The 27,582-nt window shown below is 42.6% G+C and overlaps 1 protein-coding gene across 2 annotated transcripts in view; it reads left to right on the forward strand.

Moving 5' to 3' along the window:
* TRPM7 (transient receptor potential cation channel subfamily M member 7) overlaps positions 1-27,582 on the forward strand; it is a 122,565-nt gene that overhangs the window by 25,300 nt on the left and 69,683 nt on the right. For both annotated transcript variants that reach the window (XM_084640587.1, XM_084640588.1), the window contains exons 2-6: positions 9,012-9,091; positions 19,250-19,288; positions 24,335-24,533; positions 26,501-26,714; positions 27,252-27,376. In XM_084640587.1, the coding sequence (XP_084496713.1) occupies positions 9,012-9,091; positions 19,250-19,288; positions 24,335-24,533; positions 26,501-26,714; positions 27,252-27,376 (657 nt within the window). The remainder of the gene's footprint in view (positions 1-9,011; positions 9,092-19,249; positions 19,289-24,334; positions 24,534-26,500; positions 26,715-27,251; positions 27,377-27,582) is intronic.

A 27,582-nucleotide genomic window follows, 5' to 3' on the forward strand; every position in this document is an offset into this window, starting at 1 on the left:
TGCATGGTATTGACTGCTACAGTCATGTTGAAACCATTTCCATTATAACCCTGTTTTCAGTCTTTCATAGCTTGCTGAAATTTTTTGTATTTGATCTCTGCTTTAAGGCAAAATCATCTTGGAAAGCGGGGGTATGTGAGGAGGGGGAATAGTTTCTGCTTCTGGAAGAGGAGAACAGGGAGAGAATTACTTTCCCACTGTTCAATCCATACAATAGTTTCTTATATAATCTAAACAATTGAATTTTGAAAGTTGCTACTTGATGTAAAACTAGAGTAGAGTAATTGGGTTTTGAGTGATAAATAAACTGAGGCCGGAGAGATGGATTTCACTTTCCACGTTGGAACCAAGTATGAAGCTGCAAAGCACAGACTGTCTATGTACACCATGCTTATGCACATTAATAGGGCTATGTTTTAGTCACAGGTATTTTTAGTAAAAGTCATGGACAGGTCACGGGCAGTAAACAAAAATTCTTGGCCTGTGACTTGTACTATATACTAGGGCTGTCAATGAATCGCAATTAACTTGTGATTAATTCAGAAAAATTAATTGCGATTAAAAAAACATGAATCCTGATTAATCGCATTGTTAAACAATAGAATACCAATAGACATTTATTAAATACTTTTGGATGTTTTTCTACATTTTCAAATATATTAATTTTCAATTAAAACACAATATAAAGTGTACAGTGCTCACTTTATATTTTTTTTACAAATATTTGCACTGTAAAAATGATAAAAGAAATAATATTTTTCAATTCACCTCATATAAGTACTGTAGAGTAATCTCTTTATCAGAGAAGTGCAGTTTACAAATTTAGTTTGTTACATAATTGTACTCAAAAACAAAACAAAAAAAGTAAAACTTTAGAGCAGGGGTCTCAAACTCAAATGACCATGAGGGCCACATGAAGACTAGTGCATTGGCCTGAAGGCTGCATCACTGACGCCCCACCCCCATTCCATCCCTACCAAGAGGCCATGCCCATGCCCCGCCTCTTCCCGCCCCTTCCCTGCCCCCATTCCAACCTCTTCCCCGAATCTTCCATGATTTTGATTTGAGACAAGGTGGTTAAAAATCACAATTGAAAAAGATTCTTATTAGTTTAGATCAGTTTTTTTTATTTACATGTTGATAGTACTTCTAATTTTAAGTCTTAAATTGATAAAGTAGATGAATGTTTTCTGTTTTTCTTCTAATTTGTTTCCCAGTTGTTAGTAGAATTTCATATTTTACGTAGAGGTGTTTTTTTTCTACTACCATTTCACATTTAAGATGCTTATCAATGCTGAAAAAGGCAAGTCCAGAGCCTTAACATCCTTACTCTGAGAACACCACAAACTTGAACAGCAAATAGCACAGGCTCTATTTGCAACCAACACCACCTTTTGATATATTTAACTTCCACAAGTCAAGAGAGCTGAAATATTTTGACCAGGCTATACTTCTCCATCAGGGTTTACAGTTTTAAGTGAATGGGACTTGTGCTCCTAAGCATAGCTGGCCAAAACTCAGGATTTCAGGTTTGTGAGAATTTTTTTGATATTTCAAAATTTCTTGCAAATTAGAAATCCTGAAAAAATGGTGTGGGCTCTGGGGTGGGGCCGGGGATGAGGGGTTTAGGGTGCAGGAGGGGGCTCCAGGCTGGGGGGGGTAGGACAGAGGGATTCAGGGTGTGGGAGTGGGCTCTGGGCTGGGGCAGGGGTTTGGGGTTGCAGGAGGGAGTGATGGCTCTATCTTGGGGTGGGGCTGGGGATGAGGGGTTTAGGGTGTTGGAGGTGGCTGCGGGTTGAGGCAGGAGGTTGGAGTGCAGGGGGAGTGAGGGCTCTGTCTGGGAGTGCAGGTTCTGGAGTGGGGCTGGGGCTGAGGGGTTTGGGGTGCAGGAGGGGGGCTTTATGTTTGGGGGGGCTCAGGGCTGGGACAGGGGGTTGGGGCATGGGCTTACCTTCGGTGGCACCCGGTCAGTGGCGCAGCAGGGGGGCTAAGGCAGGCTTCCTGCCTGTGCTGACTCCATGCTGTGCCCCGGAAGCGGACAGCAGTTCCGGCTCCTAGGTACTGCTCTCGCCCGCTGGTGTTCGGGCTGGGGTCAGTCCGAAGAGCCCCGTGGCCCCCCTGCCTATAAGCGGGACCTGCTGGCTGCTTCTGAGGCGCAGCACAGAGCCAGGACGGGTAGGGACTAGCCTGTCTTGTCTGGTCAGCGGTGCTGCAGAGATTTCGGTGCTGACTGGAGCCGTCAGGGTCCCTTTTCGACCAGGTGTTCTGGTCGAAAACCAGAAGCCTATTCACCATATGTATAGTTAATTGTCTTTTCTGTATAAAGGTTTTGTGTGAGAAGCATTTTCTATATTGAAAGTAGTAGTTCACATTCGTTCCAAAAATATGTAATCTGCAGTTTACTAAAAAATAAATGCACAGACTGGTTAATCCTCTAATGTTTGTGAGGAAGAATCTTAACAATTTTGTTATAGTTTTATTTCAGAGTTTGAAAGCCTACAGCAACATGTAACATTATTAGTAAATGGAAGGTCAAGCCAAATAAACTGGAATCCTGCTTTACATCTGTACTCTAGAAAAGTAGGAAACAAATAGCAACAAATAAATTTTTTGATAGTCTTAAAATATACAGCCATATTAAACATATAATTTACTGTATTGTAAAAACTTTTATACACATTACTTATTAATACTAATTTTTGTTAAGGGATTTTGTGGAATAGGACAGCTTTTTATGTGGAAAGTAGTCCAGACAGTTTGTTCACTAATTCTGAACGGTTTCAGAGTAGCAGCTGTGTTAGTCTGTATTCACAAAAAGAAAAGGAGTACTTGTGGCACCTTAGAGATGAACAGATTTATATGAGCATAAGCTTTCATGAGCTACAGCTCACTTCATTGGATACATTCAGTGGAAAATACAGTGGGGAGATTTATATACATAGAGAACGTGAAAGAATGGGTGTTACCATACACACTATAAGGAGAGTGGTCACTAAGATGAGCTATTACCAGCAGGAGAGCCGGGGGGGGGGAAACCTTTTGTAGTGATAATCAAGGTGGGCCATTTCCAGCAGTTGACAAGAACGTCTGAGGAACAGTGGGGGGAGGAATAGTTTTACTTTGTGTAATGACCCATCCACTCCCAGTCTCTATTCAAGCCTAAGTTAATTGTATCCAGTTTGCAAATTAATTCCAGTTCAGCAGTCTCTTGTTGGAGTCTGTTTTTGAAGTTTTTTTGTTGAAGAATTGTCACTTTTAGGTCTGTAATTGCGTGACCAGAGAGATTGACGTGTTCTCCGACTGGTTTTTGAATGTTATAATTCTTGACGTCTGATTTGTATCCATTTATTCTTTTACGTAGAGACTGCCAGTTTGACCAATGTACATGGCAGAGGGGCATTGCTGGCACATGATGGCATATATCACATTGGTAGATGTGCAGGTGAACGAGCCTCTGATAGTGTGGCTGATGTGATTAGGCCCTATGATGGTGTCCCCTGAATAGATATGTGGACACAGTTGGCAACGGGCTTTGTTGCAAGGACAGGTTCCAGGGTTAGTGGTTCTGTTGTGTGGTGTGTGGTTGCTGGTGAGTATTTGCTTCAGGTTGGGGGGCTGTCTGTAAGCAAGGACTGACCTGTCTCCCAAGATCTGCGAGACTGATGGGTCGTCCTTCAGGATAGGTTGTAGATCGTTGATGATGTGTTGGAGAGGTTTTAGTTGGGGGCTGAAGGTCATGGCTAGTGGCCTTCTGTTATTTTCTTTGTTGGGCCTGTCCTGTAGTAGGTGACTTCTGGGTACTCTTCTGGCTCTGTTAATCTGTTTCTTCTCTTCAGCAGGTGGGTATTGTAGTTGTAAGAATGCTTGATAGAGATCTTGTAAGTGTTTGTCTCTGAGGGGTTGGAGAAAATGTGGTTTGTATCGTAGACAATGGATCGTGTGGTGTGGTCAGGGTGAAAGCTGGAGGCAATAGCGGTCAGTAGGTTTCCGGTATAGGGTGGTGTTTATGTGACCATCACTTATTAGCACCATAGTGTCCAGGAAGTGGATCTCTTGTGTGGTCTGGTCCAGGCTGAGGTTGATGGTGGGGTGGAAGACAAACACCTACAAGATCTCTATCAAACATTCTTACAGCTACAATACCCACCTGCTGAAGTGAAGAAACAGATTGACAGAGTAAAACTATTTCCCCATGTTTATTTCCCCACGCCCCACTGTTCCTTGTTAGTCTCTAAGGTGCCACAAGTACTCCTTTTCTTTTTACTAATTCTGAAGAATTCCATATTGGCATGATGAAATACTGCTGTTTATCAATCAAGCAGGATATAGAGTTTGTCAAAAGTATGTTTCTCTCTGTTATAGTGTAGTAAATAAGAGTATAGGTTCCATCTTATGTTAAATGAAGACTTTTCTTTTCTTTTGATTGAGACCTGATTTCATACTGCACTTTGGCAGTGGTTTCTTGTTGTAACCTGCTAACTTTAATTTAAGGTGTTGAAGATAACTGTTATAAGATTGGTTCTGCAAAGAAACCTGCTAGTAGTGTCCATCATGGATTTCACTAAAGATAAAATAAGATGTACCTTGTATCTTGAGCAGGTATTATAAAATATTTGTTACTATTTATTAGTGCTGTTCAAAATATTAATTTTTATTGCTAGAAGCAGAAATAACTGACATTTTGGGAGTTGTTGAACTCAAGGTTAACTATAAGTTGTCACCTTGTAGCAGATCGCCGACTCACTGGCACAGCACCTCCTGCTAGTCAGTCCGAGAATTAACTTATCCAGCTCATGGGTGCTTCTGTGGGCCAGTGTCTTGCCCACTGTTGCTGCCCCTATGCAGTCCCTTTATCCCTACCACGTGTAGGCCACACATCCCTCCCAGACCACGGTGCCCCTTACCTTGGGGTGTTGCCCCTTACCCAGTGAACCCCACTCCCCTGAGCCTACCTCGCCTCAGTGACCCACTGCCAGTCTTCATCTAGCCCCATCCCTCAGGGGCAAACTGCAGTCTGAAGTGGCCAGTCATCATTGGCTAGGGCGTTGGACCTGTTGCCTGTCTCTGCAGCCCCAGTACCTCTTTAGGCCTTCCTGTCAGGCCTCAGCCTGCCCCTTCCCCAGCACTGCTCTGCTGAAGGTACCCTGTGCTCCCAAGCAGCGCGGTCCTTCCCACCCCAAGTCTGGAGTGAGACTCCCTGCTTCCTAGCTCACAGCCCTTTTTATAACAGCCCTACCAGGCCTGGATTGGCTGCTACCTGCTTTCACCTGATTGGCTCCTTGGGGTAGCCCCTTCCCAGAGCTGGTTTTAACCCCTTCCAAACTGGAGCAGGGTAACCACCCCGCTACACACCTGTTTTAAAAAAATAACACTTTTTTGGCACTGAGACACACTTTTTACAGTCTGGAAATACAGGACTGCTGTGTAAACTTCAGTTAAGATAAATATTCTAAGATTAAGGTTTAGAAAATACTTGTGTATGCTATTTAGTAGTAGTTTGTTCTATAACTCTTTCTATCTTTAGTTTGTGTAACATCTTTCAGAAAGCGCTAATTGTGAGAATATTTCAAATAAATCTTTTAATGAGTGTGAACATACCAATACACTTGTTTACTGAATCATAAAGAATCCATGTCACTTTTAGTATAGTTTTTAATAATTTCTATACTGATAATGAAGTCTCATTGTGTTTTTTCACCATTCTTGAAATTCCTTGTACACAGCAAACATACAGTATACTGCATAATCCTCTGAGAGTTAAGAAGTAGATTAAAACAATCTTGCCCACTAGAGCATTAGGAATCTGTGTGCTGCTGAAATGTCTTTACTTTCACAAGATATATTTTATCTTGATGTGTAATTTCAGTCATCTCTCATGTGAGGTCTTTATCTGGAAAAGTTCAATAGGAAAAAAAGTGAATGTAGAGCAAAATGTGCAGTATGTCAGTGAAGGGTCAGTCCTACTAATACTTGCTAGGAGTATTTCCCATGTAAATCTTTGGGCATTTCCGTAATCTGAGAACTTCAGATTGTTTAACTCTCCATGCTATTTCAATGTTTCAATATTTCAATGTTCAATGTCAGTTTTATTTCACGAAGTTGCAAGTGTGAAAGGAAAATGAAATAAAAATTCACAATAAAGACTTGGCATATCTTTTTCATAATATTATTCATAATTTTATTTCATTTAAATAAAAACTGTAAGCAACACTTGTTTTGGATTTCTTAGTTTGTTTCATAGTCTCTTGAATAGCAGCACTATAAAGTTCACTACTAACTGAATGAATGTTTAGCATCTGCTGCTTCTCTTGCCTTGCCTTGCCTTTCCTGGGACAGCAAATTGACCAGGTTCCTAGCACTATGCTTCTTTATCTCAGAAGCCACTTATTTTCAACACCTAGGTTGGAAACTACTGATCTTTTTGGCAGGCTGTTTACCCTTTCCACCTTGGAAGTAGAATTTATCTCTGTTGTGAGGGGGAGGAATTGAAGGGCCAACCAAGAAAGGTCATTGGTTCAGTACCTTCTACTATTCCCTATAGTGGGCATAACTATCTACAGTGCTTCTTGTTGCACATTTCTTTAGATCCGAAAACACTGCAAATAAGTGATTGGGCTCCCATCTTGTGTCCCCCTCATCATTCTTTCTTGTGGCTTCTATTTCTCTCTCTTCTCCTCTCTTTCTTCTCTTCTTAAGGTTTTTTTCTTCTCTTCTGGGTTTTAACTTCTTCCACTCAATTCTAGTTCGGCCCACTTTTTTCCACCCAGTTCTCATGAACTGTCTTATTTTTCTATTCCTCCCATCTCGCTTCCCCTAGTTCTTTCTCCATTCCCTTCTCTCCCTCCCTCCCTCCCTTACTTTATACTGGTCTTTACCTGTTTCTGCTGTAAGGAATGCATTCTTTCCTCCCCCCATCCCCAGCCACCATTAGGAAGAGTGGTTTATGTGTTCCATGGTGGCAATCCTGCAGCTTCCAATGACCTATGGAGGAGCCTGGTGCCCCTCTGGGGATGTGTGCATGCCTTACAGATTGGGCACCCCAGATCTATTTATTTCTTAGATGCCTCCCATTCAATCATTAAACAGCCCAGCCCTGCCTAATATGTGAAAGCTGATAGTATCACATCACAGAGTGGCTTCAGGAAATTTTTTTCATTGTTGTTTTCTTAAAAAACAACTATTTATAAATTGCCCAAAATGAGGATGGCAGTTAACAGAATGCATAGTCTCTGCGTCAACAAGCTCACAATCAAATCAGACTGTAGGGTGCTTGTGAAGACTGAAGTAGGAAAGGTGTACTGGAAGAACAATTTTAGGTGTGGCTTTGAAAGAGGTGGGCAAGAAGTGACAGACCAGTCATGAGAATTAACTTGTCTAGTACTGTTTTTAGTAACTTGCTTGTCATGTGTTTCCTTGTAAATTGGAATTTTGATAAATTAAAGATGGTTTAGCTTCACTGAATTGTCTATATTCCTGCCCTCTATTACCAGAAGTCAAGAAAAATAGCATTTCTGCAAAGACTCACAGTGAACTCTGGGAGATATCTTAAAGCAGCAATATACTTCAGGGTCCATTTTCTCCCCTTTTCCAGTGAAGGAAGCATTCTATCCTAACAAAGCATTTTTAAGGAAGCATGGCTAACTTTTTTCTTATATTGACTTCAATAGATGCAGACCAAAACTGGACATGATACTAATATTTCCAACTAATTTCACTTAGTATCAGAATAGCATCTTAATTTAATTAAGGTTTAGAATAATATTGCATAGCATGCAGAAGAAATATAGGTTGCATATTGTTTCTGGGTATACTTCTTGAGATTCTACTGAATCGAATCTCTTCCCTGAAATAACATGCTGACTATGCATCGTCCAAATCAATTGGCAAAAGTAAAGTTGGGATCTGTAAGATAATGTAATGTCCCTATTTTAAAGCAAGCTAAACAGAATCTTGGCCAGCAATTAAAATAGGTAAACATTAAAGGAAGTCAACATCTAATTTAAGGTTTTCAAGCACATTTTGAACTCTGTTTGGAAATATCTGTTGAGGATGCTCATTAAATTGTTTATCAAAGTGAGGGGGGGAGGGAAAACGTAGGATGTGCTACTTGACAAAGAACTAGAGTTATCCTATTTATTGTCGCTAGCAATGACTGACAACTTGATAATAGAATAGATAAAACATTAGTGAAACAGTGATTATAAATTTCCAGCTAGCTTCATGAAATAAATAGTGAATATTTTGTAACTTCAAAATACCATAGAACAACTCTTTTGGTCACCCTTTAGTGAACTATTTCAGAATGTTTGTTGCATCTCAATTTGGTGTGTGTGTGTGTGTGTGTGTAATTTAAAATGCTTGCTATTGTTAAGTGCACTTATCTGATTTTCAAAATTATAACATTCTTTTTATGTAACCATTAAAATATAACCGAGTTTATAGTCTTTTTTTCTGTCTTTTGATGTTTCGTTAATGCAGTTTGATAGAGGTTTTAGCAACAGACAGGTAATTTGGCATAAATTATTGTAGTTGCAATCTGTTTTTCACTAGTGGATATTTCTTCTTTTGTTACATCTTTTTTTTCTTTTGCATAAGTAGCTGATTGTTGCAAACCTAACTTCAGAATGTAGTTAATCAAAACATCTAGACTTCTAAAAAGTGACTAGTGGTTCTGGTTGCTTCAAATTTTAGGTGCCCAACATGCGGCACTTTAAAAGGGCCTGATTTTCAGAGAGGAAGCACTTACTGAAAATCAGATCTCTTCACATGGGCACTCAAAATCATTCTTGCTTTTGAATATCTTGCTTTACTGTTTGTCCTTGTCAATACTGCAGATATATGCTTTCATCAATGAAAAATAGAAATATATTTAAATGGGTAATTATATTTCTTTAATGCCTACTTTTTGGGTATTATATCATACAGTTTTTTTTTTTAAAGAACATTGACAGTGATTTATATGATAATTTTATAATATCATGATAATTCTTGTGTAACTCTTATTTTTACAGTCCCAGAAATCCTGGATAGAAAACACTTTCACCAAGAGGGAATGTGTGTATATTATACCAAGTTCAAAGGACCCTCACAGGTAACTAGAAATTTTATGCATGGCTTCCTTACTACTTCTTAATTAAATTGATATAAAATAGATTGGCACAGTAACTGCTGTTCTTAAAACATTCATGTAACCTCAATTTTTTTATCTATATAAAATGAAACTCTCTGCCTTTAGTTCAGTTCTTAGTGCCTAAGCATCGCAACTGTGTCTGTATGGCTTCTCTGACTTTATTGAAAGTCCCTCAACATACCACAGATGCCTATTCATTTGAGTATGTCACCTCTTTCTTTTTCTACTAGTCCCTGTAGTGGGCATAACTGTCTAGAGTGCTTCTTGTTGCACATTTCTTTAGATCAGAAAGCACTGTAAAGATGCACTTCATACAGAGACTGGTAGAGGAAAGAAGACTGTGAGCCTGCAAGAAATACATTTCCTTTCATGCTGAAGAGTTGACATTAAGGAAATGGGGAAAAATAAATGTGAGAGTGTGTTGAAGAATCCAATGGAAAGAGAAAAGAGAGAAATCCAAGAGAAATCCAAAATTGACACGGGCCATACAGACTCAAAGGTGGAGGAAAGTTGTGTTTTCAGAAAACTCGATTCTGATACCAGGATGTGGCATGTGATGCCTCCCCCCCCACCCCCCCACTCCATCCTCATCATTCAAAACCTCTGGGGGGGAAAAACAACAATGTGAAAAGACAGGAGGAAAGGTCAGAAAGGGCATTGAAAACGGTTACAGCTATGGAGGGCATTAAGTATGATGATATTAGTATTTTGCTTAGTAAGCGTTGAGTAAGAAGAGACCTGACTTTAGGCATATGAAACAATACAGGGTGTAATAAAACTAATTAATTTAAATGCTGTTTTTAACTTAGTCTTTCACAATACCTGAACAAGATGATGTGAAATTAAAATGTGCAGTCAACATAGAAATATGACCTCTCAAGCATCTAGTTAGTTTGTGGATTTCACTGGCTCTAGAAGTCATTCAGATATAATTTATACACGTTGTAGCATCTTGCTGTCACACACTTATATATTTAAAAAAAAAAACCCACCTCCAATCACAAATGAGATTAAATCTATTGTTACTTCATGTTACATGGCAATTTAAAAAATTGCTAAAATTAGAAATACTAGTTGCAATTTAACTGCTCTACAGCCCCAAGTTAAGTGTTACACAGGTTCACATGACTTTTAGAATTAAACTTCTGCTTTTCAGATCCATAAAACTGCTAGTTCAAGTCCTGCACATAAAACACTTGTATAGCTTTGCTAAATTCAGACTAATATTAGTTTCTTTTGAGAATTTGTTTCAGGCAGAATAAAGCCTGAGCTCTAGTCTGTGAAATGTATCACAAATGATTCATTAAATTCCTGGAAACCATAAGACCCTGAGAAGGTTTTAGAATTTAGTGCCACGATCTGATTGAAAGACATGGAAAACTTGCAAATGCAAGCAGAGTAATTAGGAAGCTGTTAAAATTTCCAGAGCATTTCCCAGGGAACAAAACAATCTTTCAGCACTTGTCTTTCTTTAAGTTTAATCCATTTGTAGGCTACAAATGAAGTTTTCACATTTGGCCAATCCATTCCTTAGATTTTATCTGACTGTAGTTCCTGAAATATGCATGAAGGAATCAAATATAGAAGAGAAAATAAACATCTTTAGATGTTTTTTAGCATAAGTTGTGATCTATAGTTAAAAACCTATTTTGACAATTATTGAAATCTAGTTTCATATTAAATATCCAGAAGATTTATAACTTAATGTAGCTTCAGAGAAGGCTAAAATAACTACAATCTAAAGAGCTTGCTTTATGCTTTAATTTATTCTCAGCATAGTTATAAAAATGTGAATCTACAATATAATTTTATTTTAGATAGTATTTTTTTGTACAATTATACCAAAATTTATTATGGACTTGAATAATACAGGTTAGTTAATTGTTTTTTTGTTTTTGTTTTTTTTTAATTGAAGAATTTATTCGTAAGGTTGTTAGGAGCAGAAGGGGAAAGTAAGAGGCAAAGACAAAGGAGAAAGGATGTTTAAAATGAGATTTGGAAACAGGTGGTGTTAGGGGGCTTATTCCTTCACCCACTTACTTCCCTGGTCCTTCTCGCATGAACAGAGAGCAACAATACCCGAAGTCCAAAGGTGCAAACAATTCGATGTTTATTGGGGTGAACTTCCAGCAAGCATGATTCCAGTTTCCTTCCTTAGTATCCTCCTTCCCAGCTCTGACACCACAGAGCCTTACACCTGTGTCCCTGTTCCCATTCCTACCCTTAGCCAAACATGATTCCAACTTCCTTACTCCCATTCCCTGTTCCCATCTCACACACCCACATGCCCATGCCCACCCCCACCCACCCCCACCCCCTTCCTCATTGACTACCGATTATATAGTAAAACTTGTGTTCTGCTTAGCTATACCTTAACCAATCATTTTCCTGAAATTTAACTAACCAATCCTAAAATATTGTAACACGATTATGTAACCAATTACATCCCACCACCTTAATTAGTTTACACCCAGCAAAATTAATTATACAGCAGACAGGAACAATCACAGAACCAGACAGAGATTATACAGACAAACAATAGCAAAGTGGGAATTACAATGACAGGACAACACAGAAGCCAAGATTTCACATCCCAGCTATTGATAAGTGAGTTCTTGCCAGACAGGATGCTATCAAACTAAGTTTCCTTTTTCATTTTCTAGGCACTTCCCTTTCTCTGGAGGTGATAGGAACTATCAGGACAGGATTGTATTCCTAACAGCCGAATAGCACCTTATTTCAGTGTGACTAGTTTGGAATGTGAGGATGTGACTGTTTGCTTCCCAGCTTATGGCTGCCTCTGCTGCTTAGGCAAAGGCCTTAGCCTAAGAACAGGGCCTCAGACTGTCACAGTAAGAGAAGGCCCTTGCACCGGCAGACAGTGATTTTGATTCTTTCTTTTATACCTCTATCACTAGCCAAGTGACTAAATTCTTAGAGTACAGGCCTTTGCAGACAGGCCTGAATATCTATATCCTAACAGGTGGAATTAGAATTTCTGCATCTTTTCACAATGAATTAATTGCATTAACAGAACATTGTACAAGTTCATTAGGACCCAGCTTAGCCTTATGCACATGCAGGGCAAAATGACCCTCACCCCAAAACAAAAAATACCAACAAGACACAGGAATGAGAAGGATCAACTCTGAGGGAGAGATGCCACAGTATTTAAACTATAGAATCAATGAAAAAGACAGCATATTATCTCTCCCCGCCCCCCCCCCCAAGAGTTGAAGAAAAATATAAAAGCTTCATACTACCTACTTTAAGACCCCAGTTTACCAACCATTTAAGCATGGGTTTAACCTGAATAATAATAACCTGTGAATAATCCCATTCAGGTTAATGGTGATTAAAGACCATTATTTAACTTCAACAGGACTATGCATGTGCTAAAGTACTCTGATGAGTCAGGGCCTAAAAATATAATTTAGGCCATGTCTACACTACAGAGTTAAGTCAACTTAAATTACGTCAATGATCATAAACCGCTGTAGTTACATTGCTTGTGCATTTTCACACAGTGCTCCTTGTGTCGGTAGGGCATGTCCGCAGTTGGTGCCCTAGCACCGACAAAGAGAGCATGCATTGTCCATATCCCCTATGCAGATCGCTTCCACCTCCTGTTAAGAGTTCTAGGAATGGATTGCAGTGCATCATGGGGGTGAAATCACCATCCCTTTGATGCAGTTTTTTCCATCTGATAATTCCAAGGGCTTCTGACTGGGTTTTGCACCGTTTTCAACTGCCCCTGTAAACCTTGTGCCCACCCTCTCTGCCTGAAAGCATGGATCCTGCACTGCTCACCAGTCTTTGATAAGTATTAGGAACACAACACGGCTGACCTTCAGTATTTCATAAATTGCAAATCTGAACAGGAATCCGTGCTGCCTGCACTACTGTGTGCCATGCAAAGAAATCATTCAAGATTGATTTGGCATTCACAGAGCAGCTGCACAAGGTGGACCGTCACTATTGGGCTTGGGAAACAAGCAGCGAGTGGTGGGATCAGATTGTGATGCAGGTATGGGATGGTGAGCAGTGGCAGCAGAACTTTCATATGTGCAAAGCCACCTTCTTTGAACTGTATGTGGAGCTCACCCCTGCCCTCTGGTGCCAGAACACAGAAATGAGAGGTTTCAGAGTAACAGCCGTGTTAATCTGTATTCGCAAAAAGAAAAGGAGGACTTGTGGCACCTTAGAGACTAACCAATTTATTTGAGCATGAGCTTTCGTGAGCTACAGCTCACTTCATCGGAGAAATGAGAAATGAGAGCTTCCCTAATGGTGGAAAAGCGAGCAACCCAATTTGGAGTTGGGAAGTCCACCGTGGGGGCTGCAGTGATGCAAGTGTGCAGGGCCATTAATCGCCTTCTGCTACGAAAGACTGTGACTCTGGGCAATGTGCAGGAAATAAGAAAAGGAATACAAATAAATTGGTTAGTCTCTAAGGTGCCACAAGTACTCCTTTTCTTTTTGCGAATACAGACTATCATGGCTGTTACTCTGAAACCTGTCATTGTGCAGGAAATAGTGGATGCTGTTGCGGCAATGGGATTCCCTAACTGCGGCAGGACTATAGATGGTGCACACATCCCAATTTTGGCCCCAGACCATCTTGCAAGGGAGTACATCAACAGAAAGGGCTACTTCTCTATGCTACTGCAGGTGCTGGTGGATCACCAGGGTGGTCAGGGAAGGTGCATGACGCATGCATCTCAGGAACTGCATGCATCTGGCCTGTACAGAAATCTGCAAGTAGGGACTTTCCAATAGAGGATGTGGAAATGCCCATAGTGATCCTGGGAGACTCAACCTACCCTTTACTCCTGTGGTTCACGAATCCATACACCTGAAACCTTGACAGCAGCAAGGAGAACTTCAATAATAAGTTCAGCAGGTACAGAATGACCATAGAATGTGTCTTTGGAAGATTAAAGGGTTGCTGGAACTGCCTTTTTGGCAGGTTAGACCAAGAGGGAAAAGTTTCCCGAGGTGGGGAGTGTTAAGGTGGATTGCCAGGTGGCTGATTTTGAGCAGCCAGACAGCATGGTTATTAGAGGGGCTCAATGGGGGGCTATTTGAATCAGGGAAGCTTTGAAGCAGCATTTTGACAATGAGCCCCAGTAATGTGTCTTTCTGTAATGAATTAAGCCAGGCATTGTTTACTTGCCACCTTGAATGACCCCTGTAACGATGTCTGCCTGAGTATTAATTGTAGTCTGCAAATGTGGCAGTTGTCACTGTTTGAATTTTTGTTGCAACCATCTTGTGTAGGTCACAAATAAAGAATCACTGTCTTTGTAAGACTCCTTTTTTATTAAAGGCAATACACAGATTCATATTTCTTACAAGGGACATGACAGTGAACAGTACTCTCATGCAGCTGTGAGATCCTCACTTCAGAAAGGCTAGCTGTCATTATGGAAAATGTACCGCTTGCACTCCACTGCAAGGGACTGCTACGGGGCAGAAATGCGAGAGGAGTGTCTTTGGGGAGGGCAAGGAATGCAGTTCTGTATGGGCTGCAGGAGGACTCCTGGGGGAATTCTGTGCCAAAAAATTAAAAATTCTGTGCACAATAGTTTAAAAATCTGCAAAATTCCACGTTTTATTTGTCAAACTAACACAATATCACACTGGTTTCAATTATTTTGGTGATTTATTTAAACTACGGTACAGTGGATGGAGAATGGGAGTGGGGAGCATTGGAGGAAATCCCCAACCTGCCTTGCCTTATAGTAATGTAGCTAGGTTTGATCCTTTATTTCTAGTTATTAGTCAACAAATATATGCAATCATATGCTCAGTGTTACATCATAGGCAAGTGAAACTGGGGAATCAAACCCACAATTTATATTGGCTACTGACCATCTGCAGAAAGGTAGGTTGCAAACAGTTCATGGAGCACATTTTGATAGAAAATTTTTTCAGTCCAAAAATTTAGACCAGTTCTATCTAATCACTAAAGTAACCGTAGCATTTATAAGGCCACGTGTCCTTTACATAACTTTGGCAATGTAAAGGAGCCTTAAAAATTTTACACCTGTTTTATACTCCTGGGGGAATTTACAAAGACAGTGGGAACCATTACTAAGCAGGCAGGCTGCTACATTTTGCTCTACCTGAGGGGACAGAGCTTGCCCCTAGCCTACCTCTTCAGAACACCCTAAAGCCCTGCCCCTTCATGCCAAGTGTGCCGCAATAGCAAGCGAGAGGGACAGAGTTTCTCTCGCACGCACGCATGCTTGCCCATCCCCATCTCATTTATATTTCTACCAGCTGCTCTGGGTGCCTGAACCGACCTGCCTGTGCTGTCAAAGAGGGGTACATGACCGCTCTTGTGCCTTTCCTTTGCTTCTGCAGGGAAGCAAAGAAATCTGCGGGGGACATTAATTCTGCGAACGCTTAGTGATGCAGAATTCCCCTAGGAATAAGGGGGAGTCGAGCACTCATGTGTTCCGCCTGCAGAGCAATCAGGGACCTCAGGATCTCTGTTTGGTCCTCCGTGAACTTTATTACCCACTCCTGACTCTCTCCTTGCCTCTAGTTTCTCATTTGTCTAAACATTCTGTGCTTGTTATTGGCCTGATCTGATGATTGCAGCAATTCCCGAAACATGTCCTCCTTACTCCTCCTTGCTCACTTCCTTATCTGATGGAGGTGCTCTGCTGGTTTGTAGGAGTTCACCCTCAAGGGCACATCTGCAGAAGCAAAAGAAGCAATATACGTTGTCATTATTGTATGTGCACTCAGTCTTAAATCATAAAAGTTACATACACCTTTTTCTCACTTTCCCTTGTTAAGCACACAGCAAGGCCAGAGCACTAAACATGGTGAGTTTGGCCCAGGGGAAGAAGGTGCAAGACAGGATAAAGGGTCTGGGTGGTTTCAGAAGGTGATCAGTATAAGGGTCCTGGGACATTATTCTGAACACTAGCACCGTTTTCCACAGGTGGGCGGCGAAGGAAGCTGAAATCATACTATTGAGGGTAACTGAAGATGCAAGGGTGCCTCTCCTACATATGTGTCACTTCAGATTGGGACCATATGCTGCTCGCCTGTTTGATGCTTTGATTCCTCCAGAAGTAATTGCTGATTGGCTTGCCAAAATTTCCTACAACGGAGAAAGAAACAAAGCAGTTCTGCCAAGGAACCTTTGGCAAAGGATTGTGGAGTATCTGCAGGAAAGTTTCCTAGAGATCTCTATGGAGGATTCTTAGGAGATCTCGGTGTGTATTAACAAACTTTTCCACAGGGCTCCCATTACGTAGCTGCACAGTGGAATGCGAAGCAGATACAAACAGTAACTAGGGGTAATTTTGATCCCTTCTCTCACATGTACCATGTAACAAAATGAAGGACACACCTACCTCATGTAACCATGCATTATCAAAGAAAAATGAGTACGTACTGGAGCTCCTGTCTCCTACTTCAGGCACACCATTGCCGGACTGCTGCTGGCACTGGCTAGACCCCTCTGCAGTCAGAAAGAGGTCCTGGCTTGCCACACCACCAGATGAGCCTGTTGCCTGTCCCAAATCCTCCTCCAATTCACCCTGCTCATCCACCACTTTGTTCTCGGGGTTGACTCTGCTGGGCACTGCCTTCAGTGGTCTTCTCCCCCCCCCCCCCGAGGCTCTTGGCACTGGAGGTGGGGTCATCACTGAGGATAGCATACAGCTCTTTGTAGAAGCGGCATATTTTTGGTGCTACACCAGAGTGACGTTGGCCTCCTTTGCCTTCTGGTAGCTTGTCTCAGCTCCTTTATCTTAGTAGGGCACTGCATGTCCCTTTCATGCTCCTTCTCATCCATGCCACGAGCAATCTGCTTCTAGGTGTCAAAGTTCCTACAGCTGGATTGGAGCTGCAACTGCACAGCCTCCTCTCCCCACAGATCCAGCAACTCCAATGTACTCCACGTGGGAACCCGTTTGCTGTGGAAAGCTGGCATGGTCAGTTGGGAAGATGTGATGTGAGCTGACCGAGCTGAGCAAACAGGAAGTGAAATTTCAAAAATTTCCGGGGCTTTAAAGGGGGAGGGGTGCATGCCTGTGTACCTGTCTGCAGGGCAGCAGAATAGAAACTGCTTATAGGGGTGGCAGGTTTGTAGAAATGGTGGTGGTGATGCCCAGAAGGCCCAGAGCCCATTTCCCCCCCCCCCCCTCCAACTCCACCCTCCACCTGCCTAAGGCTCTGGGAGGGAGGTCTGGGGTTCAGGGCCTGGGCAGGGGATTGGGGTGCAGGATGCAGGCTCTGGCAGGGAGTGCAGAAGGGGTGAGAGGTTGGGCTCTGGGAGGGAGTTTGGGTGGGGGAGGGGGTCTGGGGTGCAAGCTCCGGGATGGGGCAAGGGGAGGGGGTGCAGGAGGGGGGGAGGGGTGCAGGCTCTGGGGAGGAGTTTGGGGGCAGGAGGGGGTGTGTGGAAGAGGGTGGGGATGCAGGCTCTGGAATGGAGTTTGGGTGCAGGCTCCGGGCTGGGGGTGCAGGCTCTGGGAGGGAGTTTGAGGGCGGGAGGGGGTGTGTGGGAAGGGGGAGGGGGTGCAGGCTCTGGGAGGGAGTTTGGGGGCAGGCTCTGGGCTGTGGGGGGCAGGCTCTGGGAGGGGGTTGGGGTGGTGCAGTGCTTACCTGGGGCTCCAAGGCAGGGCGGGCCAGGGGCCCTCTGTGTGCTGCTGCCCCCAGGCACTGCCCTCGCAGCTTCCTATTGGCCCCAAGGGCGCTTGGAGCAGGACACAGACCCACCCCGCCCAGGGGCTGCAGGGAGGGGTCGGCAGCCATGTCGAGAGAGCAGGTAGGAAGCCGCTCAGCTCTCTTGCACTGCTGGTGGTGAATGGGGGGCCACGGGCCATTTTAAATTGCATGGGGGGAACGCCCGGGGGCGGAAGCAGGGCCAAGGGAGAGACCTGGCCTCAGACATGGCTGGAGCCGGGCCCCAGGCCAGGAATATTTCTGGTGCCCTGACACCACAGGCCCATAGAACTTGCTGCCCATGACTGCTTAGCAGAGCAGTCATGATGAGTATTGCAGGACACCTCCTAGAGACCACTTAGGGAAACATAAGCAAATGCAGTGTCTACACCAGGGCTGGGCAAACTTTTTGGCCTGAGGGCCACATCTGGGTGGGGAAATTGTATGCAGGGCCATGACTGTAGGGCTGGGGCAGGGGGTTGGGGGCTCGGGGCAGGGGGTTGGGGGTTGGGGGCTCAGGGCAGGGGATTGGAGTTCAGGAGGGGGTGCAGAGTGCGGCAGGGGGCTCAGGGCAGAGGGTTGGAGTGCAGGAGGGGATTCGGGGTATGGGCTTTGGCCCGGCGCCGCTTACTTGGTGCGGTTCCAGGGTGGCAGCGGAGTGCAGTGGGTCTCAGGCAGGCTCTCTGCCTGCCCTGGCCCCGTGCTGCTACCGGAAGTGTCCAGCGTGTCCAGCAGTGGCTCCTGGGGGTGGGGTGGGGCAGGCGGCTTTGCTGTGCTTGCCTGTGGGTACCAGCCCTGAAGCTCCCATTGGCTGTGGTTCCCCATTTCCTGCCAATGGGAGCTGGGGGGGGGTGCACAGAGCCCTCTGCCCTCCTCCATCCCCCAGGGACGTGGTGCCTGATGGGCTGGATCCGGCCTGCAGGCCATAGTTTGCCCTTCCCTGGTCTACACTGACACTATGTTGCTCTAACTTTGTTGCAAAAAGCTTAATGCGGCTCATCAAGGTGGTTTTATTATGTTGGCGTAGCAGGAGAGTTAAATCAGCAGAGGAATATTGTTGTGTGTACACCTCCACTGTTTTGTTGACGAAACTGTGTAATGTAGACAAGGTGTAAGTTTGTTCACAAATGTTTCAGTGAGCGCAGGTAGAAACTTTTTGAATAGAAGTTGTCCTTTGTAGCTTAACAAATAGATATGGAGCATGTAGTTTTTGCGCTAACCATCCCTGCCTTGCCATGCTTTACTATATTAATGTTAATCAGAGAAATACATGAAGAAAAGCTTGGAAAATATATTTTTGGTGAAACGTTAGGTACACGTTTTCCGTATCATTATAGATCTGTTTTTTTGTTCAATAATCTTTGTTCTGTATACATAGTAAGTGTACAAAAAATGTTAATCTCGTGTTTACCTGTGTATTCTTTCTCATAGATGTCTTCCAGGGTGTCAGATTTGTCAACAACTTGTCAGGTAAGCAACTCTTTACTTTTAGTGATAATTATTATGACCTTTGCTTGTTAAATATTTTATTCAGAGACTTACTGTAACTTTTTAAAAAGCATTTTAATAATATTACAAAATGACCAGCCAGCAAAAGACTAGAAATAGAAGATTGTATAAAATATACAGAATTATATGGAAGTTGTATGCACTATGGGTAGGGCCTTACCAAATTCATGGCCGTGAAAAATGCATCACCGACCGTGAAATCTGGTCTCCCCCCATGAAGTCTGGTCTTTTGTGTGCTTTTACCCTATGCTACACAGATTTAACAGGGGGAGACCAGTGTTTCTTAAATTGGGGATCCTGACCCAAAAGGGAGTTGCAGGGGGGTCGCAAGGTTATTTTAGGGGGGCTGCGGTATTGCCACCCTTACTTCTGTGCTGTTGCTTTCAGAGGGGGTGGTCGGAGAGTGGCAGCTGCTGAGTGAGGGCTATACCTTGCCATCCTTACTTCCGCGCTGCTGCTGGCAGTGGCTCTCCAGCTGCCCAGCTCTGAAAGCAGCTCCACCATCAGCAACAGCGCAGAAGTAAGGTAGCAGTATTGCAGACGCTCCTACCTTTCACCACCCCCCAACTCCTTTTTGGGTCAGGACCCTTACAATTACAACTCCGTGAAATTTCAGTTTTAAATACCTGAAATCATGAAATTTATTATTTTTAAAACCCTATGGCCATGAAATTGACCAAAAAGGAGCGTGGTAGGGCCCTAACTATGGGGTAGTTATTGCATAAAATTACATGCAAAAATTACATTAAAAACATTATTAAAGTTGCAAAGTCAAACCCTCATCGGTTAGGGAATACCAGAATTAAAGCCACTGAATGCATATGCATTATGATGCAGTCTTTAATTACATGATCATATTTTTATTTTTTCCCTTTCTCATTCAGTGTACAGAATGGACTGTGCTCACTTTATGAGCATCTTTTTGATATTTTGGTCAATCTTTGTTGCTTAACATGTGGCCTCAACCTTCTTTAATAGAACATATACTATAATAATATATTGGAATTGGAAAAGGTTCAGAAAAGGGCAACAAAAATGATTATGGGTATGAAACTGCTGCCATATAAGTGGAGATTAATAAGACTGGGACTTTTCAGCTTGGAAAAGAGACAACTAAGGGGGGATATGATTAAGGTCTATAAAATTATGACTGGTGTGGAGAAAGTAAATAAGGAAGTGTTATTTACTCCTTCTCATAACACAAGAACTAGGGGTGAAATTAATAGGCAGCAGGTTTAAAACGAACAAAAGGAAGTACTTTTTCACACAACGCACAGTCAACCTGTGGAACTCCTTGCCAGAGGATGTTATGAAGGCCAAGACTATAACAGGGTTCAAAAAAGAACTAGATAAGTTCCTGGAGGATAGGTCCATCAATGGCTATTAGCTAGGATGGACAGGAATGGTGTCCCTAGGCCCTGTTTTTCAGAAGGTGGGAATGGGTGAGGGGATGGATCACTTGATGATCACCTGTTCTGTTCAGTCCCTGTGGGGCACCTGGCATTGGCCATTGTCAGAAGACAGGATACTGGGCTAGATGGACCTTTTGTCTGACCCAGTATGGCCGTTCTTATGTTTTTATGTTACTACATGCTATTCAAACCCTTTTCTGAAAACAGAATTATTAATTTCCTCATGGGCTGTTCTATGGTGCTCATCACTACATTATCTGAGTGCTTCACAAGTGTTAGTTTATTTTTGCAACACCCCTGTGAGGTCAGGTATTGGTATTATTTCATTTTCAGTGCGGAGCTGAGGCACAGAGAATAAGATCAAAAGCTTTCACTAATTCTGGGTGACAAAGTTGAGATGACTAGGACCTGAATTTTTTTCTTTTTTGTTCAGAGTACTTACCATTACATAGCAGTTTACATTGAAAGCACAAATCCCATTGACTTCAGTTGCAGCTGTAAGTGCTCAGCACTTCTGCAGATTAGACCTGAGGGTATCAAATCAGGCACCCAGAAAATGAGGAACACACCATTAGTGGCCACCTGTCAAGGTTCCTTCCCCACTCTGAACGCTAGGGTACTGATATGGGGACCTGCATGAAAAACCTCCTAAGCTTCTCTTTACCAGCTTAGGTCAAAACTTCCCCAAGGTACAGAATATTCCACCCTTTGTCCTTGGATTGGCCGCTACCACCACCAAACAAATACTGGTTACTGGGGAAGAGCTGTTTGGACACGTCTTTCCCCCCAAAATACTTCCCAAAACCTTGCACCCCACTTTCTGGACAAGGTTTGGTAAAAAGCGTTACCAATTTGCCTAGGTGACTACGGACCCAGACCCTTGGATCTTAAGAACAATGAACAATCCTCCCAACACTTGCACCACCCCCTTTCCAGGGAAATGTTGGATAAAAAGCCTCACCAATTTGCATAGGTGACCACAGACCCAAACCCTTGGATCTGAGAACAATGAAAAAGCATTCAGTTTTCTTACAAGAAGACTTTTAATAGAAATAGAAGTAAATAGTAATAAAGAAATCCCCCCTGTAAAATCAGGATGGTAGATACCTTACAGGGTAATTAGATTCAAAACATAGAGAACCCCTCTAGGCAAAACCTTAAGTTACAAAAAAGATACACAGACAGAAATAGTTATTCTATTCAGCACAATTCTTTTTTCAGCCATTTAAAGAAATCCTAATCTAACACATACCTAGCTAGATTACTTACTAAAAGTTCTAAGACTCCATTCCTGGTCTATCCCCTGCAGAAACCAGCATATAGACAGACACACAGACCCTTTGTTTCTCTCCCTCCTCCCAGCTTTTGAAAGTATCTTGTCTCCTCATTGGTCATTTTGGTCAGGTGCCAGTGAGGTTACCTTTAGCTTCTTAACCCTTTACAGGTGAGAGGATTTTTTTCCTCTGGCCAGGAGGGATTTTAAAGGGGTTTATCCTTCCCTTTATATTTATGACACCACCCATGAAAAATTTTGTTTAAGTGACTTGAATAGCATCACATAAGAACACTGTGGAAGAGGCAGGGATAGAATCCAGTTTGCCAGGGCAGCATTCAGTTGCCTTAACCCTGAGGCCATACTCCTGTCTTCCTGCCATCTCCTGCCTCATTCAGTTTCTTCCACAAATAAGGTAAGGTCCTAAAGGCAACAGTCTCTTTCGTTACACAATGTGGTTCATTCCCAGAGCAGGTCTATCCTGTGCACTGAAAGAGGCAGGGATCATGTGGAAAAAAACAGTATGTGATTACATAATTAAAGACTCTATCATAATGCATGCATACATACAGAGCCGTCCATTGCGTAGGGCGAATCGGGGTGACCGCTCCAGCCCTGCGCTCTGGGGGCCCCCGCAGGCCATTGCGATTTGCCAGCACGGTCGGTCCCAGAAGAAACAAATCCGTCACTTCTGCCCTGGACCCCCCTAGGGATGGTCCGGCACACAAGGCAACCTTTATTTCTGGTGTTTTCTAACTGTTGAATGCTTGACTTTGCAACCTTAACAATGTTCTTTTAACATAGTTTTTTGTGTGTAATTGCCTAGGTTTTGATAAAAGTGAACTAAAAAAACAAATTCCAGGATGTATTATATTGACACCAACGTTTCATCAACAAGTTTGGAGCCTTTAGATCCACAGCACAGAACTCTGCCATTTGAGTTAACAAAATAACAGAGAGCAGGAAGTGGTTGTCGGTCTCCAGGGACGAGCACTAGAGGAGGATGAGACACACACTTTGCCATTGGGTTTCACAGATTTTTCCTGCAAGCAGAGGAATGCTGAGACTTGGGGGGGTTGGGGTTCCATTTCAGGTATTGGAGGGGAGTGTGCTTTAGTCGGGATAGCCTCTTTTATCCTATCCCTTTCAACCACCTCTCCCAGCTTCCATCCAATATGTTTCGTCTCCCTTTCCAGGCCCCTCATCCAATCTGTCTCCCCACTACCTGTCACACACTTGGTCAAGCCCCACCCTCTTGGACACTCACCAGACTGCTGTGGGGATCTAACCACTGATTCATGTGTGTTTGCTTCCAAGCCTGAACAAAGTCCAAGCACTCTCCCTGGCATGGGGTCATTATTGGAAATGGCTGAGCCATTTTGGCTGAAATTTTCAAAAATATTCAGCCTGAATCATTCAGTTTGGCATGTAAAATTTCAGCCCAAATGATTAATGTGGCAAAGATATAGGCAACTGGAAACAGGGTTTTGTAATGGAGAGTGTTGGGCAACCTTAATAATGCAGCGCTACCAGCCCTACCTATAATACCTAGGAAAAAGTAACTTAAATAATCAAACCTTTCTGAACACTGATAGTCTGCTGGTTACTCTTAATGTGTTTTGGCTTCCAATTCACCTCACTCTTTAGCTTTGAATAAGAGCCATCAGTATTTGACATAATTATGAATCGTGTATACCCTTGCTCTGAGTGTTATGGGAGCTTTTGTCTGTGGAAAGCTAAAGAAAATAGGTGAGAGTTAGTGCGAAGTGCCAAAATCTCTTGCCAGGTTTGATTACATCAGCCTGCCAGTCTTCTGATAGGAGTGACTCATCCAAAGGTTTTCCTATACTTTATCATTCTGCACTACAGATCTTACAGTGGCACAGCTGTACTGCTGCAGCAATGTCACTGTAAGGTCTCTTGTATAGCGGCTCTATGCTGATGGGAGAGGGCTCTCCTTTGGGCATAATTAAACCATCCCAAACAAGCAGTGGTACCTATGTCAGCGGGAGATGTTGTCCCGCTGACATAGTGTTGTCCACAACAGTGCTTCTGTTGATTGAAATGTTTGTTGGTTGGGGGGTACTTTTTTCACGCCCCGATCAACAAAAGTTTTACCGACAAAAGTGCTAGGATAGACATAACCCTAGAAAGGTGTAACTGAGGTTCAGATAGTTCTTTTATAGGCATGAAAATTCTAACTTTTTTCCGCTGCCTCTGCAATAAAAAGATTTGTCCCCTTTAATTACTCCATGCATCCAAGTACAATGAGATTAATGACTACAAATGTAAAAATAAAATGTAATATATAATCCTGTACAGGTGCTGCTGTGGTCGCTTGGTCAGGCAACATGCTTGCTTTACGGCGAGTCTTGCCATGAAATATACAGATGTCAAACTGGGTGAAAATTTTAATAGGGAAATAGAAGAATGGTCAGTGGAAAAACACACAGAACAGAGTTCAACTGATGCTTATGGTGTCATTAACTTTCAAGGTGGCTCTCATTCGTGCAGAGCAAAGGTATGTACAAAATGACTTTTTGTCCTTCCCTTGACCCATTGGCAAAGATGTTTGGATACGCCATTTAAATCTTGAAATGAAAGGTTTGGCAAGCAGATGAAATGCCTATACCTGTGTTGTGAGAGGATAGCCTCCCTACTATCAGTAGGAGTCCTTCTCTTTAGTCCAGTGGTGTCCAAACTTTTCCTGTTGTCCCCTTCAGCCCCCCCTTACTAGTAATGGAATCTGTCTGTGCCCCATCTCCTCTGCTGCACAGTTGGCTCAGCAGAGGCGCTTGGGCTGAATGCAGAACTGGGGGTGGGGAAGGAGCTGTGGTTAGAGGCAGAGCCGGGCTGGGGGGCGGAGTGAAGTTGTGGCTGGGGCCGAAGCTGGGCTGGGGCTGGAGTCGAGCTGCGGCCGAGGCTGAGGCTGGGGCTGGGCTGGAGGCAGAGCGGAGCTGGGTGGCACTCCCTCCCTTCCCCCTGTAGGGGTGGCCCGGTCCCTACTGCATGCATACTCTGGACGTTCTTCCACGCCCCCCTAAGGGGGGCATGCCCCACAGTTTGGGGACTACTGCTCTAGTCAGTAATTTTTAAACCAAAGACAACACATGTGACTTACCAAAAGGCTGGCTAGCTTCATGTAAAGTCTTCGCTGCAAATAAGGAGAGGCTGGTAGGTTTAGAAAAAAACAAACAAACATTGTTATATAGTCTGAGCCTTTTGTGTGTGAAATCTCAGTTATGAAAGTGAGGTCCCTCGTTCATGCCACCCTTCCCAATTGTGTAAATCATAATGAAAGTCTGATTTACTTAGTTGTGCCACTCACTACCACAATAATGTTTTTGTCACACATCCGTTCTAAAGCCAGTATTTAAACGCTTTTCAAACCTGTGCTGTAAAAGTGACCTCTACTTGGAGTTGTGGGTTGGTGAGATACATGCTTGTTTTTGTTTAACAAACCTTTAAATAAACCTGCTAATGAGGTCTCAAATCTGCTAATTAAGTCTCAAAGTAAACGGAAACTTTAAAAAAGAAAAGTCTGAATGCAACAGACGTTGGTTACTAGAAATACCATGTTTTCTCTGACTATAACCTTTTTGTGAAAGGTATGATTAACTTCTGCTAAATTTCTTCTATTAATGCTTGTGGTGGATTGAAAGTCATGGAGACTGAAGTAGTCCATTTATCCACAGAAACAGCTTCATCATGGATAACAGCACTGCAAGTTTCCCTCTCCCTGACTTGCAGTGTACCTCAACCCTGTCTTGGAGGAACCACTTCTAGGAGTGGAAAAAATAGTTGTCTCCATGTTCTTTCGTTATTTGGCACCTCTGCTGAGATTGCCAACTAATTAGTACCAATTGTGGTGATGGTGGTATTAGTGTGGACCCCTGCCCGCTGGGAACTGATCTGAGTAAGGTTTCACTTCTGCCCATTTGCTCCCTCTTCCCTGTATGGCCTATGTTAGGGATGTAGCATAATTCTTAACTCCATTACCCCAACATCCTCTCTGGAAGATGTGGGAGTAATGCGGGGGATGGGGAGAATGGTTGTATGTTTTTTCACAATTGGAATATCTTTTTACATGGGATATACAGACAGAAAATACATTCAGCCTCAGCAATTGAACTGGTCATATTTTGGCAATATTTTAGATTTTCATTAATATACTCAAATTTAGAAATGTTCATGAAATTGTCTCACAAAAGTTTGTAGAACGCAGTGTTATTGTGTTGGGCCTACGTGTAACCTACCTACAGCCTTCGTCAGTCCTTCAAAATCTTATAGCCATTGTCTACTTGAATTTTTGGAGAACCTGCAAATACTTGTTCCAGGTCTTATAATCCATTGTTCATAAAGTATGACAGACGCATATTTTTCTGTAGCTCAGGATTCAATAGTATTTGTTCTCATGAATCTTCCTAATCAATTTAATGGTTTATTATAGGAACCTACTAACGCTCACAACTTCTTTTTTTGTCTTAGTATGTACGATTGTCATATGACACTAAACCTGAAGCCATTCTACAACTTATTCTTAAAGAATGGCAAATGGAGCTGCCCAGACTTGTTATCTCTGTACATGGGGGGATGCAGAAATTTGAACTTCATCCACGCATCAAACAGTTGCTTGGCAAAGGTCTTATTAAAGCTGCAGTAACAACAGGTGCCTGGATTATAACTGGAGGAGTGAACACAGGTAAATAAATAAAGTATAAATTTTATATAATATAAACCTTCAAATAACAGTACAGACTCATGTGCACAGTTTAACCACATTCTAGTTCTTTAAATAAAGGTAAGCAGATTCCAGAATGACTGTCTAGTCGGAGGAACACAATATTTATATCTCTAAAATACTGTCTAAAATTTGACTGACTTTACAGTTAAACAAATTAAAGTGTTTGAATTTTATTTTGAGCATATGAACTTAAATCTTGTGGTATTATGTAACAATATAGAACATGTAAATTGTGTGAAAAGTGTATGTTGCTTCAAAATATGCAGTACTGTAGTGTGACTTGTCTTCTGCCCTGACAAGACTGACTGGCATATATGTTGTAAAGTTACTAGAAATTCTCAGTACTCTGTTACTGTTAATATATGTTTTGTGCACAGAAGGTCTTTCTTTATGCTGTCAACTAAATGAGTTCTCTAATCTTCACAGTAATTGGTGAGGTTAATGCTAATAGGATGTAGTTTCAATATACAGAATGTTTTCTTGTGTTATGAACAGGTGTTGCAAAACATGTTGGTGATGCCCTGAGAGAACATGCTTCCAGATCATCTCGAAAGATTTGCACTATTGGGATAGCCCCATGGGGGGTGATTGAAAACAGAAATGACCTTGTTGGAAGAGACGTAAGAATGAGCTTATCAAGTTGAAATAACTTTTAACTGCATGATCTTTTGTATATGTGTTTTAATAATCTGCTCAGGTTTGCTGTCCCTCTGCCTTTTGTGATACAGAGGTACTTCTACCTTTGCTCTGGGAGATATAGGGACATCTGTTGTGATTTACAGAGGAGTTACTGCTGTAAGAAATTATGAAACGCTAATTCAATAGA

Source organism: Lepidochelys olivacea (assembly GCF_965140295.1).
Source record: "Lepidochelys olivacea isolate rLepOli2 genome assembly, chromosome: 10".
NCBI classification, from domain to species: domain Eukaryota; kingdom Metazoa; phylum Chordata; order Testudines; family Cheloniidae; genus Lepidochelys; species Lepidochelys olivacea.